This window comes from Phoenix dactylifera, chromosome 18, assembly GCF_009389715.1.
Source record: "Phoenix dactylifera cultivar Barhee BC4 chromosome 18, palm_55x_up_171113_PBpolish2nd_filt_p, whole genome shotgun sequence".
Taxonomy (NCBI): domain Eukaryota; kingdom Viridiplantae; phylum Streptophyta; class Magnoliopsida; order Arecales; family Arecaceae; genus Phoenix; species Phoenix dactylifera.
This window is the reverse complement of record NC_052409.1, coordinates 2,764,734-2,780,663: the sequence shown is the minus strand read 5'-3', so window position 1 is coordinate 2,780,663 and position 15,930 is coordinate 2,764,734. Positions and strand designations below refer to the sequence as shown.

The 15,930-nt window shown below is 40.4% G+C and overlaps 1 protein-coding gene across 1 annotated transcript; it reads left to right on the top strand.

Annotated features, from left to right (window-relative positions):
- The first annotated feature begins 10,036 nt into the window (after positions 1–10,036).
- LOC103724235 (NAC domain-containing protein 45-like) lies at positions 10,037–15,144 on the top strand. Its single transcript, XM_039115635.1, has 6 exons — positions 10,037–10,412; positions 11,573–11,850; positions 12,172–12,504; positions 13,628–14,044; positions 14,128–14,196; positions 14,289–15,144. The coding sequence occupies exons 1-5, from the start codon at positions 10,256–10,258 to the stop codon at positions 14,176–14,178; spliced, it is 1,236 nt and encodes a 411-aa protein (XP_038971563.1). The 5' UTR covers positions 10,037–10,255; the 3' UTR covers positions 14,179–14,196; positions 14,289–15,144.
- The last annotated feature ends 786 nt before the right edge of the window (positions 15,145–15,930 follow it).

Below are 15,930 nucleotides of genomic sequence, written 5' to 3'. Positions count from 1 at the left end.
ATGTTGTTATCCCAGAAATTTTAGGATTACAGGATCAGTAGCCTTGCCTATCTGATTGAACACACAGCGGATGCTGTCTGAATGGCCATGTGGCATCATGACAGCAGAGAAAACTCAGCTTATAGTTGATTTATTCTTGTCTCATATATTCATATATTTTGAAGAAGTGGTTTCTTAGACCTGGGAATCTTGTTTATATGTGCTAAGCTAGTCCACTTCATCATATAGTTGTAGGGCTTTGCTCAAACATATAGCTGTTCTTGGTAGTGGTCACACAATGCAGGTAAGGTTCCAGTTATTTCCTTGCTGCTCTGCTCTTTGGAGTTGAGCCAGCCATATTGTTTCACAATTCTTTGCTCTATTTAAGAGGCTCAGAAGTCTAAGAGCCACGCTGACTGTTATTTGTGATGGGAATTACATGAGATGGTCGATGCCTTGTGCTAGACTTCGTGTCTAAGTTGGACTCGACCCAAGTAGATTAACATTCATATTGGCTGGCAAATTGAGGAGGGGAGTTTGGGTTGTATTCATTGTGTGTTCCTATAATGGGTAGGATTTCACCCTATCAATAATGTTCTTGGGGTAGCCCTAAACTTCCATATGTTGAGTCACCGAGAGCTCCCTCTCTTCTCCACTTCTCTCTCTCTCCTTTTACTCTCTCTTAGGTCCCCATCCGATGCCTAGGATTTTGAGGTATGGAGATCTAGAAGTCTCTTGTAGCTCCTCCTCTGACCAATGGAGATGTATTTTAGTGTATGGCGAAAGGCTTTGACAAACTCCAGCAAACACCGACAACTTTGTGACATGGGCTTGTATTTGTAAGGTGAATTGTGATCTGAGGCAAGCTTTTACAAACCCCTCGTAAGCCTACATTGGTAATGGAGACCGATCAGCTTGCCTCCGCCCTTTTTTTCAATCCTTTTGATTCACATCATGCGGCGAAGGAGAAAAAAGGTAAGCTTTTACTGTTGAGAAAAATGTGCCTCGAAACTCGAAACGACTGCAAATTGAATTCGGCTCAAGTTTGCTTGAAAAAGTCTGTGCCAACTGAATGGAGTCGACTCCTGCAGAGCTGGAGTCGACTCTTATGAAGCTTGAGTCGACCCCAGGGATGAGAGGGTCGACTCGCATCTGCCACAGTGAAGAAACAGAGAGCAGTTTTCTGGGTTGCTTGCAGGAGTCGACTCCAGTCCTGCAGGAGTCGACTCTCTCAGAAAGACAGAATGTGCCAGTTCGGTGCTGATACTTGGAGTCGACCCGAGGATGTCCGAGTCGACTCGAACTTATCAGGAGTCGACCCCTGAAAGTGAGGAGTCGACTCCTGATCACGGGATTGATTGAAACGGTGGCAAGATCAGTTTTTTTTTGACTTAGGGTTTTGTAGGGAAGTTTCCTTATGTGTTGAAAACCTATAAATAGGTTTTTTTGTGAACCCTAGGGAGGAAGAGAGCGGCTGTAGTGAGTTTTCTTTTGGAGTTCTATCTCTCTTGTAAACCCTAGGTGTGCAATCTCCAACAGGAAGAGAGATCATTGTAACCCTTGCTGAATATATTGAAATCTGTGTGTGTGGCCTCCGTGGACGTAACCCGTATTGGGTGAACCACGTAAAATTATTGTCTTTGCAAAAGATTTGATTTTATTCTCTACTACTTCTTCTTCTCGATTCGTCTTTCCGCAGTTTGGACGCAGGAAAGGGAACAGTACGATCGAGGGTGAGTCCTTTCATCGCGCAACAACTGGTATCAGAGCTACGTTCCCTGTGTCCCAATGGCTGACGAAGGAAGATTGAGGATAGAGAAATTCAACGGACAGAACTTTGGTGTGTGGAAGATGCAGATGGAAGATTACTTGCTCTCAAAGGATCTGGATCTACCACTGGGCGGAGAAGAAGCGAAGCCGACAGACATGCCGTCGGAGAAGTGGGAGCGTCTTGATAAGAAGGCGCTCGCCGCTATCCGTTTGTCCTTGGCATCGGAGATCCTCGCCAATATATCCAAAGTAAAGACTGCAAAAGATTTGATGGACACACTGGCTTCCATGTATGATGAGCCAACAGGAGCGAACAAGGTATTCCTGATTCGACGATTATTCACTTTGAAGATGAGAGACAGTGGGAGTGTTCATTCACATCTGAGTGAATTCAATACCCTATGTGCCCAATTGGAATCTGTGAAGATCACGTTCACTGATGAGGTGAAGGCGTGGGCTCTTCTAGGTCAGATGCCTGAAAGTTGGGAAGGCTTTATCACGGCTGTTAGTAATTCTTCGGAAAAGACTACAGCGAGATTTGATGAAGTGGTAGCTCTTATTCTGAGTGAAGAGGCTCGAAGGAAAACCCTGGATCCATCAGCAAGTTCATCTGGGAACGCGCTGGCTTTTGAAGAACGTGGAAGGACTTCAAAGAAGGGAGACAGAAATAAGGGTGGACGATCCAAGTCTAGAAACAAGTCTAGACCTCTTGGAAAGTGCTGGAATTGTGGGCAGAAGGGTCACTTGAGAAAAGACTGCAAAGTGTCGAAGAACAATGGTGGTTTTGACACTAAAGCAAGTGCTAATTTAGCCGAAACTGCAAGTGAAGATGATGCCCTGATACTTTCCTGTGATATTCATCCGGAGTCGTGGATAGTCGACTCAGGTGCCTCGTTCCATGCTACTGGAAACAAGGCAATCATCTCAAACTATGTTGCAGGTGATCACGGCAAGGTGTATCTTGGTGATGGAAACAGTTGCAACATCGTAGGGAAGGGAGATGCTCAGATAAAGACATCAAGTGGGATGACTTTAACTCTGAAAGATGTGCGACATGTACCCAAACTGGCTCGAAATCTGATTTCGGTAAGTCAGTTGTCGGATTTGGGGTTTGTGACCACCTTCAATGATGATGCTTGGAAGATCACTAAGGGAGCCTTGGTGATTGCTCGAGGTGCAAGGTCAGGAACACTATACATGACAGCTGATACTGATTCCACCGTCAGTACTGCAAATCCGACTGTTGATGCAAGGACATGGCACATGAGACTTGGCCACATGAGTCAGAAAGGGATGAAGGTGATGATGACTAAAGGAAAACTGGGAGATCTGAAATCTGTGGATTTGAAATTCTGTGAAGATTGTGTACTATCAAAGCAGAAGAAGGTCAGTTTTTCAAAAGGAGGTAGTACCAAGAAAAATTCTAAGTTGGAACTCGTACATACTGACGTGTGGGGACCAACTCAAGTGGCTTCTCATGCAGGAGCAAGGTACTATGTCACGTTCATCGATGATGCTACCCGAAAGCTATGGGTCTACTTCTTGAAGCACAAATCCGATGTATTTGAGAAGTTCAAGAGGTGGAAGGCTCTAGTAGAGAATGAGACAGGTCAGAGATTGAAGTGTCTCAAGTCTGACAATGGGGGCGAATACTGCAGTGATGAGTTTGAGGTTTTTTGTGCCTCAGCTGGAATTCGAAGACTGAAGACGGTTCCAGGAACGCCACAGCAAAATGGCGTTGCAGAACGCATGAACCGCACCATCAACGAGCGGGCACGATGCATGAGGCTTCATGCGGGGTTGCCGAAGATTTTTTGGGCGGAAGCGGTCAGTACAGCAGTGTATCTGATCAACAGAGGGCCTTCAGTTGCATTGGAGCTTGGACTGCCGGAGGAAGCATGGACTGGGAAAGAGGTGAAACTATCTCACTTGCGTACCTTTGGTTGCATCTCTTACGTGCTCGATACTGCAGACAATCGAACCAAGCTGGATGCAAAGTCAAAGAAGTGCACATTCATTGGGTACGGTGGTGATGATTTTGGATACCGACTCTGGGATGCGACAGATCGGAAAGTCATCAGGAGCAGAAATGTTGTATTCAATGAAGAGGTTCTGTACAAGGACCTGCAGCAACAGACGGGCCAAGGCGACAAAGCTGTAAAATCGGAATATGCAGAGCTGGATGATGAAACAATGTCTCGAGACGATGAAGAAGTTGCTGAGCCAGTGGGAGAAGCACAGCAAGAAGAAGAACTGCCAGCTGATATCCCGATTGCTTTGCGCAAGGGTAAAAGAAACAGAAAAACTCCGTCTAGGTATGCTGACTCCCTACAATACTTGTTGCTTACGGATGGTGGTGAGCCAGAAAGCTATAAGGAGGCTTTACAGGTCGAAGCCAGTGACAAGTGGAAGCTTGCCATGGATGATGAAATGGATTCCCTATCATCCCAACAGGACGTGGGACTTGGTTCCACTTCCGAAGGGGAAGAGAGCTTTGCACAACAAGTGGGTATACAAACTAAAGCTTGAACCAGATGGTTCTGAGAGGTTCAAAGCGAGACTTGTTGTCAAGGGTTTTCAGCAGAAGGAGGGCATTGATTTTGACGAGATCTTTTCTCTAGTTGTGAAGATGTCTACTATCCGGATGGTGTTGAGCATAGTGGCAGCCAAAGACTTACATCTTGAGCAGCTTGACATCAAGACTGCATTTTTACATGGCGACCTTGAAGAGGAAATCTACATGAAGCAGCCAGAAGGATATGTAGTGAAGGGGAAGAAAGATTGGGTGTGCCGACTTCAGAAAAGTTTGTACGGGTTGAAACAAGCGCCTCGTCAGTGGTACTTAAAGTTTGATCAGTTTATGCTGAAGAATGAGTTTCAGAGGTGTAATGGTGATCATTGCTGCTACTTTAAGGGATTGAAAAGCTCATATATCATTCTACTTCTGTATGTAGATGATATGTTGGTGGCAAGTGCCAACATGGGAGAGATTGTGAAACTGAAGAAACAATTATCCCAGGAGTTTTCAATGAAGGACTTGGGTGAAGCCAAGAAAGTCCTTGGGATGCGTATCAGTAGGGACAGGAAGCTTAAAACGTTGAAGTTGTCTCAAGCAGAGTACATTGATAAGGTGCTGAAGCGGTTCAATATGGACGGGGCTAAAGCTGTGAGTACTCCGCTGGGCGCACACTTCAAGTTATCAAAGCAGGAGTGTCCGACTACGCAGAATGATCGAGATGAGATGAAGTATGTACCCTACTCATCAGCGGTCGGAAGCCTTATGTATGCCATGGTTTGCACGAGACCGGATATTGCCCATGCAGTGGGAGTGGTGAGCAGATACATGAGCAATCCAGGCCAGGAGCATTGGAGAGCTGTGAAGTGGATATTGCGGTATCTGAAAGAAACCAGAGACTTAGGACTATGCTATGGTGGTCCTGATGTTTGCCTATATGGTTTCGTGGATTCTGACATGGCTGGAGACATTGATGGCAGAAAGAGTACTACCGGGTATGTGTTCACGCTGGGAAGTGCTGCAGTTTCATGGGTTTCGAAACTACAGAAGATTGTAGCATTGTCTACGACCGAGGCCGAATACGTTGCTCTTACTGAAGCGAGCAAGGAGATGGTTTGGTTACAAGGTTTGATGAAAGAGCTTGGCATGGAGCAAGGCGATGCGAAGTTGTATAGCGACAGCCAGAGTGCTATACATTTGGCAAAGAATGCTGCTTTTCACTCAAGGACCAAACACATTGATATCAGATATCACTTTATTCGGTCACTCCTCGAAGAAGATTTTTTCCGGCTAGAGAAGATACATACAATGGACAACCCAGCAGATATGTTGACAAAGGTAGTTACTCTTGAGAAGTTGCACATATGTGCATCTTCTGTTGGTCTTCACAGCTAGAAGTGAAGACAGAGGTTCACACACATGGAGGATGATTGGAGATCATGTTGCTGATGGGGTTACGGTTGCTTCAGGCTTGTTTCTCGGCAAGTGGGAGATTGTTGAGAAAAATGTGCCTCGAAACTCGAAACGACTGCAAATTGAATTCGGCTCAAGTTTGCTTGAAAAAGTCTGTGCCAACTGAATGGAGTCGACTCCTGCAGAGCTGGAGTCGACTCCTATGAAGCTTGAGTCGACCCCAGGGATGAGAGGGTCGACTCGCATCTGCCACAGTGAAGAAACAGAGAGCAGTTTTCTGGGTTGCTTGCAGGAGTCGACTCCAGTCCTGCAGGAGTCGACTCCAGCTTTGCAGGAGTCGACTCCAGTCATGCAGGAGTCGACTCCAGCCCTGCAGGAGTCGACTCTCTCAGAAAGACAGAACGTGCCAGTTTCGGTGCTGATACTTGGAGTCGACCCGAGGATGTCCGAGTCAACTCGAACTTATCAGGAGTCGACCCCTGAAAGTGAGGAGTCGACTCCTGATCACGGGATTGATTGAAACGGTGGCAAGATCAGTTTTTTTTTGACTTAGGGTTTTGTAGGGAAGTTTCCTTATGTGTTGAAAACCTATAAATAGGTTTTTTTGTGAACCCTAGGGAGGAAGAGAGCGGCTGTAGTGAGTTTTCTTTTGGAGTTCTATCTCTCTTGTAAGCCCTAGGTGTGCAATCTCCAACAGGAAGAGAGATCATTGTAACCCTTGCTGAATATATTGAAATCTGTGTGTGTGGCCTCCGTGGACGTAACCCGTATTGGGTGAACCACGTAAATTATTGTCTTTGCAAAAGATTTGATTTTATTCTCTACTACTTCTTCTTCTCGATTCGTCTTTCCGCAGTTTGGACGCAGGAAAGGGAACAGTACGATCGAGGGTGAGTCCTTTCATCGCGTAACATTTACACACTCCTCGTGAGCCTACATTGGTATTGGAGACCAATCAGCTTGCCTTCACCCCTTTCTTTCATCCTTTTGATTCACATCATGGTGCGAAGGAGAAAACAGAAAAAATTGTGGCGAGGCCGCTGACTGGAGCGACTATCGGTGGCTTTCAAGCCTTGCCAAGCCATTGCTGGTGGACCAGCAGTCAGCTGGAGAGGTGGTGGGCGGCAACTGATGGCTGGCTAGGTGGACCGCTCTCCTATCCGCCTACCTCTTGTTCAGGATGAAGTGGAAGAAAAGGAAGAATGGAGCATGGGGACTTTAAGAGTTCAATTGTTTTCTTAAACATGTTGCTGTAGTTGCTATTTGTTTCTAATTACTTTTGTTTTGGATAATAAAAGTTTATATCCAATCTATTATGATATATGATCCATTCATTTTAATTTAGAAACCTGTTATGTTATTGGATCTACAATCCATTAATATATTAATTAAGTTATGGACCAGACCAAACCTAAGCTGATTAGTTCAGGATTGGATTAGAACATGCTGATCTGTAATATTTATTCATCTGTAGGGATCTGTGTTACGTTTTTGACTATAGAGGCAGGTGTTGGCATTGAATTCTGAAAAATTTGAACTAGACTGTTCTATGACAAAGTCTCTGCAAGGACTGTCATTATATTTTGACAGAACTCTATATGGGGTAGACCGTAACTATTCTGTAAATTTCTGAAATAACATCTAAGGACAGTCAGGGTCTGTTTTGTAACAGCATCTATTTAGTTTGAATCATGCATGTCTCAGCATCTATTTAGTTTGAATTCTGTTTTGTAACATCTAAGGACAGTCTCTGCAAGGACTGTCATTATATTTTGACAGAACTCTATATGGGGTAGACCGTAACTATTCTGTAAATTTCTGAAATAACATCTAAGGACAGTCAGGGTCTGTTTTGTAACAGCATCTATTTAGTTTGAATCATGCATGTCTTTTTAGTGTTTTGTTGCTTTTTTGAGCCCAAACATCCGATAGGGCTTAGAGAGACCACCCCTATGAATGCTCATGTTTTAAATGTAATTAAAGGCATGTATATATTTGTGAATTTTGTTATTTGAGATAATATTCCATGCTATGGTTAGGCTCATAAGAGCGGGGTGAGCCATATTTATATATTTATGCAGAAAATATTTTGATGATTATGTTTAACATTTTGATTTGCTTGCTTAACATTAGTGGATTGTGATGGTGTTCTTGCCATAGAGATGATTTCTTGTGATACATGATTTCATTCGTGTCTTGAATGGTGTTGCAATGAAGCTAGTTTTAGAGGTTTGAGTAAATCACTTTCATAGTGCCTGTTAAATATGTCGATTGCCTTTTTAATATGAAATAGTGATGGTTGACCTGAACATGGAAGAGAAGCTTAAAAATTAGGCTAACTGGCATCGTAGAATTCTATGTTAGAAGAGCAAAAATTCTCGGAATGACTGACCAACAGATTGCACCCTAAGATGCTAAGCATACAAGAACGTTTTGACGAATGCTTATAAGGTAAAAAGCTAGAATCTCATGGTTTTCAACTCTTCTGGAAATTGACCAGGTGCAGTGTATCATCATTCTTCTTGTGTACAATTTCCATATATTTTGTAGAACAGTGCTGTTATTTCCATGCATGCCTTTTGTACGTGGACCTATTGGTGATTTGCAGTATCACCTCTCACCATGTGCACAGCTAGTCATGCACTGTGATATCAATGTATAAGAATCTCGCATGGAAGGTGCAAATGTCAACCCAACTTATATTAAATCTGGCTAATCTTTGATTTTTTTTTTTAATTAATTTTTGTGTCCAGAGTAAATGTGATGGCTTGGTTTTGAAAACTGAGAACTGGACTTCTTTCTAAAGCTTGGTGAAGCTGATTCAAGAGGGTATGCAGCCTTTTGGTGATGCGTGGACTCCTGAGGTGATCAGCTTATTAACAAAAATCAGAGCATACACCTTTCTCTTCTATAATTACAGAGTTCCCTATTCTTATCTTCAGCTAAAAAACTCTGCCTGCGGCTATTGTACCAATACGATCTCAGTATACAAACAGTATCATCTCTCATCCCAATACAAGTCCACTACAATGACAGCATTCTCCATGTTGATATTTCATGTATGTCCCTTTCTGCGGAGCCTTGTGAAATGTTGGACACTCCTATGGATGGTGTAGTTTTATAACGAGGATGATCAAGAACCATGCCAAACTCTGAAATGAACTCCTCAAGCAATGTAAGCAAATGTAAGCACAGAAGTCCTTGCTAAAATGGGAATTCTGGGTACTAACAGAGTAAGCATGTAGCATGCATGCGGTCTGCACCAAGATGTGTGAACTATAAGTTTCTTGTGAGATATACTTTACAGTTACAAAGAACTTTTATCAGAGATATCTTGAGGTCAACATTTAGTAGGACCAGGGCTTGATTTTGGTGTTTAATTTAGTTGATGCAATTTTCTTTTGTTGAGTAGTGCTAACATTGCTGCTCATTTGCAACTTTTTTATGCCATAAACTCTCATCCCTGTACTACAATTCTATCACACAAAAGATCCGTTTTAGAAAGATTTTCTATTAAATAACAGGTATAATGGTTTTGAGATACCTAAATATTAATCCAAGAATTTAATCTTTGATATACAGAATTTTCTTAAAAAATATAATGATAATGTTTTATATATGTTATACCATGCGCCACATGGAGAGCTTTATAAGTTGCTATATATCATTATGATATAGCTAATAAAAAGATATTATGACAAAATTATAGAATATTTATTCATGGCATCGAACCATATGGCTTGACAATTAATGATTAAGTAATAGAGTACTACTTAAAATTTAAAACAACGCATAATGGTGCTATCAAGCACGATATCATTTCTTGTCACTTGGGTGAAAGGATGAGATTCGATTTGTAATATTTTTTTATTAAGTAACATAGTTGTAATAAAAAATACGTACTTTGGAGCAGGGTAGAAAAAATGGGAGATTAGCTTCTTCAAAAACATTAAGGTGGCTGCAAACGGCGTTGCTATAGCCACCGTGTGAACGGAACCGTGAAAGCCACTGAAACTGTAGGCTTGGACCGCCCTTTTGAATAGGAGCTGACTAGACATGAGCCAAGTGGGTCCCACCTTGTAACCAATAAGAGATCGACAGTAGGAAAAGACAAGGGTCCTGGATTGGGATAACCTAGCCGTCCATGAAAAGACAAAAGAGAAGCTTCATTCGTTTTTTTCTTTTTTGGGTTAAAGAAGACAGCTTCATGAAAACGATAACAGGAATCAAAGCTTATATGATAAACGGAAAATAAAATCATAGGAAAAAGAAAGAAGAAAAGAGAGAAGGAGCTACATTCTACACAGTATAAAGCTGAAGAGGAAGGTTGGCAAACATCCCTCTCAGTCTCCTCTTCCCCTTCCCTCTCTCCTTGTCAGTTCATCAAATCTCCTTCTCCAAACAAGGTCACTCTCTCTGGGGTATATGGTGTCTTGTTGTCACAGGGTGTTGTACTTTAGCTTCAAGGCTTTAAATTGTTGTTCCTGAGACTGGTTTGCTAGTTTTTTTGGGTGTAGGGCCTACTCTTCTCTCTCTATCTCTTTCTCTCGTCGGTCAGTTGGAGGAGCAGCAGAGGAAATGACACCGATTGGTCTGCCTCCTGGATTCCGGTTTCATCCCACTGATGAGGAACTTGTTGCTTACTATCTCAAGAGGAAGATCAATGGGCTCAAAATTGAATTGGAGATTATTCCTGAAGTCGATCTCTACAAATGCGAACCATGGGATTTACCAGGTATCCGTATCCTTTTCTCCATCTTGCCAGTGGTGGTACCATTGTTCTCACAGCCTGAGTTTATGTTGATTTTGATCATATTATGAATGACAATGACCGCATGAACAATATTATTATTAACAAACATCCTTTATCTTTTATATGCCTTAATCCTACATTGCTAATTGTAAGAAATGCTGAATGTAGCTAATCATCTGAATGGAATTTATTATGTCGATAAGAGAATGTATATTAATCTTAAATAAATAAGTCTTACTAATGCTACGAAGTTCATCCCCTCCCCCCACCCCCAATAATGAATTTTTATGAGAAAAAAATTTCCGAACGTAGTTATGAAGTTCAGATAAAATGAGAATGACTATTATCTCTAGCGCTTCACCCATCTCCAATTTCAAATAAGGAAAAAGGTACGATATATATCAATATTGTATAGTATACTTACTCAGTTATGGGCCCAAACTTTGACGAGTCAATCTGAGTTTCTTGAAATTGATAAAAAAGAAGGGTAGATTTCTCTTCCTCTTTCAATGAAGATAAAAGAAGAATATTTGTTCTCAAAGCAAACGTAAAACTCCATGGAATGGAAAGGTCACCTTATCATGTTTTGAGAACCACTTCGCTTTCATCATTATGAAGGCAGCTAATGCCGATCTTTGAACCTAAAGCTAGCGTTAGTTATAGGCTTTCTATCACATTGCAGGAAGAGAAGAAGATCCCATATGGTTTTCATCTATCACTTTACTACTCCGTCAGCTCATTTTTTAAAATTGTTTTTACTTTTTCTTTTGCTGGAACCAACTTGCTGCTTTAACTTTTTTTGCTTAGAAAAATGGCTTAAAAATGTGACATCACGAAGATTTTCCCTGGAAAAGAAGGAATAGAGAAGAAAAGTTGCATGGTCTCCAATAGATAAAAGTTCCACAGAATGTGGTCCTTTCACTGTTGTGGGGCATATCTAGGGTTTGATGGGGTATATCTAGATTTTGATGATTACTTTTATTTAGAGTTGGTTGTTATTAATGTATCTGCTTAATTAATTACCTGAAAGACATTTGTCATTCCAAATCACTTGAACCACTCCTTGCTGTTCCTGTTCCTGGACGTTGTAAGCACATTAAACACTGATCTTAGTGAATTTGGTGAACATGGTTTTGTCACAGATAAATCCTTGTTACCGAGCAAAGACTTGGAGTGGTATTTCTTCAGCCCCCGAGATCGCAAGTACCCAAATGGTTCAAGGACCAACCGTGCAACTAAGGCTGGCTATTGGAAGGCCACTGGAAAAGACCGCAAGGTGACCTCGCAGAAGCGAACAATGGGCATGAAGAAGACCCTAGTTTTCTACAAAGGACGAGCACCCCATGGCTCCCGAACCAATTGGGTCATGCATGAATACCGCCTTGATGAGAAAGAATGCGAAACCAACTCTGGTCTGCAGGTATACTTTCCATCCTCCTCTCAGTCCTCTGGATTGCTTCGAAGTGACACAATACCCAATTCCAAGCTCTTAAAACATAGATGAGAAGTGATCTAATTATTTATAATCATTTTTATTCTCTAATTATTTATTTTATATGTAATATTGGAAATTTCACGTTACAATATTATTATACAATAATTTTATTTTGATTTTACTTTGGGCTGGTTTACAGCTTCATCTGCATTTCATTTCATTTCAGAACCTCAATGAAATAGCTTTGATGACTTTACTATCTCCTCTTCCAAAATGATAACCAAATGCGAATTTGTAAATTTTTAGGATGCATATTCACTATGCCGTGTATTTAAGAAGACCATGCCTGCTCCTAAGATCATAGATCAGTATGATGTTTCCAATGAGGAGCACTCTCGAAGGATGTCAAGTGGCAACACGTCGACACTTGATGCTTTAACCAGTGGAAGGGAAGACAAGGAGAGCTGTGGATACCTTTATCCACCAGAGACATGTTCATCAGACCTCATTCAAGGAGTCCCATGTGATGCAAATGCTCCAATAACGGAGAAGTGGGTGCAGCTTCTGGCAGACGAGTCATTTAGATCCGCTCCTATGTTGTTTGATAACCCACTGAACAGTTGCTATGTTCAATCCGAGGTAAAAATCTCCTGCTACTATGTTGTTCGCTTGATGAATGAGGTTGAGGTATACCTGTTAGAATGAATCTTAAATTGTGCATCTCTATGTTTTAATTGTCACAATATCATGAAGCACTTGTTCTTAGCTGTTTTGGTGCCCCCAATGGATTCTTCTGCTGAGTTGCTGAGATGGTTCTATACTAACTAATTAAATTGAGCATATTAGTTTTAGAAGTGCTCACTTCTTAGCATTTTTTTATGAATTACAGTGGGAATGCCGCCATCCAGGATCGAATCAGAACCTATCCATATGTGCTAAATGTTGAGAAATAATTGTCCCACATCAGATAGGTTAATAACTTTTATGGTGCTTATATACTCTTGGACCTATCTATCTAAATATCTGAGTTTTTACATAAGATCTTAATATAGTATTAGAGCCCACCGATCCTTCTTACGTGCTGAAACCTTCACGCTCCTACTTACTAATCCATGTGTCATCCTTTATTATGGATTGCATCTCTCGGGCTCTACATGTGAAAGGAGGGGTTGAGGAATGATAGTCTCACATTGGATAGGTTAAGAACTTTTATGGTGCTTATATACTTTTGGATCTATTCATCTAAATATTTCGGTTTTTAGATGGCTCTACATGTGAAAGGGGGCATTGAGGAATAATAGTCCCATATTGGATAGGTTAAGAACTCTTATAGTGCTTGTGTAATTTTGGATCTTTTCATCTAAATGCTTGGGTTTTTAGATAGCATCTTAATACTGAAGAGATCATGAATACTAGAGAAAGTTACTTCTTCACAATATTCAAGGAGTTCTTTTCTTCAGAGAATCATGGAAATCCTAAATTCTTAACAAACCAAAACTCATTTTCTAAATCATACATAGAAAACACAGGAATCCCCCACTATACGTTTTTTTTAACAATATTAATCTACTAAATCTATATTAAAAATAACACCTAAATATGTGTAAAATTGAAAAATTCCTAGGGATCCATGATTGGATGGTGTGTTTTCTTAAATTGAAAAGATAGAGGAATATGTCTAAAAAGAATTGCAGAAATATAAGCTGGTTATGGAGGAATATCCAAATGAATTATTTTAAAATTGTCCTTTTGGGTCATGCAGGTTGATGTAGCACTGGAATGTGCTAAGCTGCAACACAGGCTCTCTTTGCCACCATTAGAGCTGGAGGACTTTCCTCAAATAGATTTTCTGAATTCAAAGACCCTCGAATATGGATTTATTGAAGAAAATACTAGTGAAGTTGATGCTTTGCAAGAAATCCTTTCAGTTGCTTCAGCTTCTCAGGAACTAATCAATAACCCTAACTATCCATATGCATGGACTAAAGTTAGTCCCTACTTTACGAATCCTATCGAAGAGCAAAAAATTGATGGAAGCACACGGCTTTGCCAAATGGAGAGTGTGGAAGAGCAGGCAAGCTTGAGGGATATCAGTGCACTGGAAGAGGAGTTGATGGAAGAGAAAAAGACTGTGGAGAGCTTAAGAACGATAACAATGCCGATGAATGACACAGTGAAGGTAAAAAAATTCCATTTTATTAATTGTTGACTTTTCATCTTCATTTCATTAAATAACTTCTGGAAGTTCATTTCTCAAATTAGGTGACTTTTGAAGAAAGCCAGAACACACAGATTGAGAGCATTCCTAACTAGAGGATGCAAATACTAAAGGTATGAAATTAAGACATGTTGCCAACTTTTCCCATTTTATTATATATCCTTCTCCTAGCAGCATTGGTTGAGATGACTCCATTCACTTTAAGTTGATTGCAGGAGAGAACAATATTCAAAATAGCTCTGACTTACATGACATCGAGAAAAAGCCCACTCATATTCCATCTCAATCAATCGACCTCCCCACTGGATTTACCGGCATTCACCAAAGTGCAGCCTATGAAGAGGATCGTCAACTTGATTTTTACTTCAGCACACCAACTTTTGATGTCATTGCGAAGGGCGATACCAACCATGGATATTTTGTGTCAAGTGGTAGCATGGCTGAAGCACTTTTCATCATGTTGAGTCCTTAGAGAAGGTTAGCATCCCTTGGAATCCAATAATACAACCAGACAGTATAGTTAGGGAATTTGGGTTTTTGATGAAAGATAGAGGTAGAGTTTGATCAGTTTTTGTAAAGTTCGAGGCAATATACAGGGACAAGCTCCAGGGACTTAAGATCACTATGAAGATATGCAGAAGATCTTGCTTAGGTGATGAAGCAGTGAATGCCATTATAAGCATGAGCCATTTTAAGGGAAGGTCTCTTCAAGTTAGCAATGCATGAAGAAGGAAAGAAATGGATGATGTCCCATTGGATATGTAATAATTTGCGAATATCTAGATGCCGGTTTCATCATTTGGCTTCCTAATGGAAAGAGGGACAGACATTTCCGACATATTTTTGAATGGAATTGTCTACCCTCACTATTTTTCTGGTCCTATGAATCAGGGATTAGTTAATTGTCTTGCCCTTGACATCAAGGAACCATCTCTTTCTTCTATTCGTTTCTATGTAATGTAAGATACTGAAGAATACTGGTTAAATTTGCACATTTACATAGGTTATATGGACTTTTCTCAAAAATAAAATGTTGGCTTGCAAATTCCAGCAAGACCTCATATCCCATGGCAAAGTTTGGTTCTTCGATATTTTGTTATATGGCTGTCTGTTGTAATCAATTATACTTCTTCTGTTGCCAGATTTAGCTCCTGCTAGTCATGATTTTAGAGAGATGAGTAGAAGGACCTCCACAGAAATAAATACAATGTATGAAAGTCATTGTGAATATGTGCTTGGAGACTTAGATATTGCTAATTAGTTAGCTTATGAGTCATACAAATGTATCATTTTTATTATTATTATTTTTCAAAATTTTGATGTGACTTAGAGAGGTGATTACAACATTTGAATACAGTGAGCATTTCTGCGCATCAAGGTCAGTTCAGTTTTTAAAGCAAGCAAATTAAAATTATTATCCAGAGGTTTTTATTTTTCATTAACTGGAGCTATACATGAGGTGAACATACTTTGCTATATAACAATTTACTGTACACCACTAAACTTAGCACGATTGACAACTTAAGCTGGTTGTGTTAAAATATAGGAAGAGAGAGAATATGTGAAAGGTATATATTTATTCTTTATATCTTATATTCAAGTTATAGTAATATGTACATTAATACATAGCTAAATAATGTGGCTAGTAAGAAAAGTGTGTTAAAAAGTAATAAGGAAATGCCAATCATATTTGGACTGGAACAGTAGTCGGTAAATATACTTAACATCTACCCTCAAACTCAAGGTGGTAAAGCAGAAATCAGCTTGAGTTTGGAAGCCCGATCACAAAAATATCTAGGTGGATATGTGATTTGGTACGAATATCAGTAATTTAATTAACTCAGCAT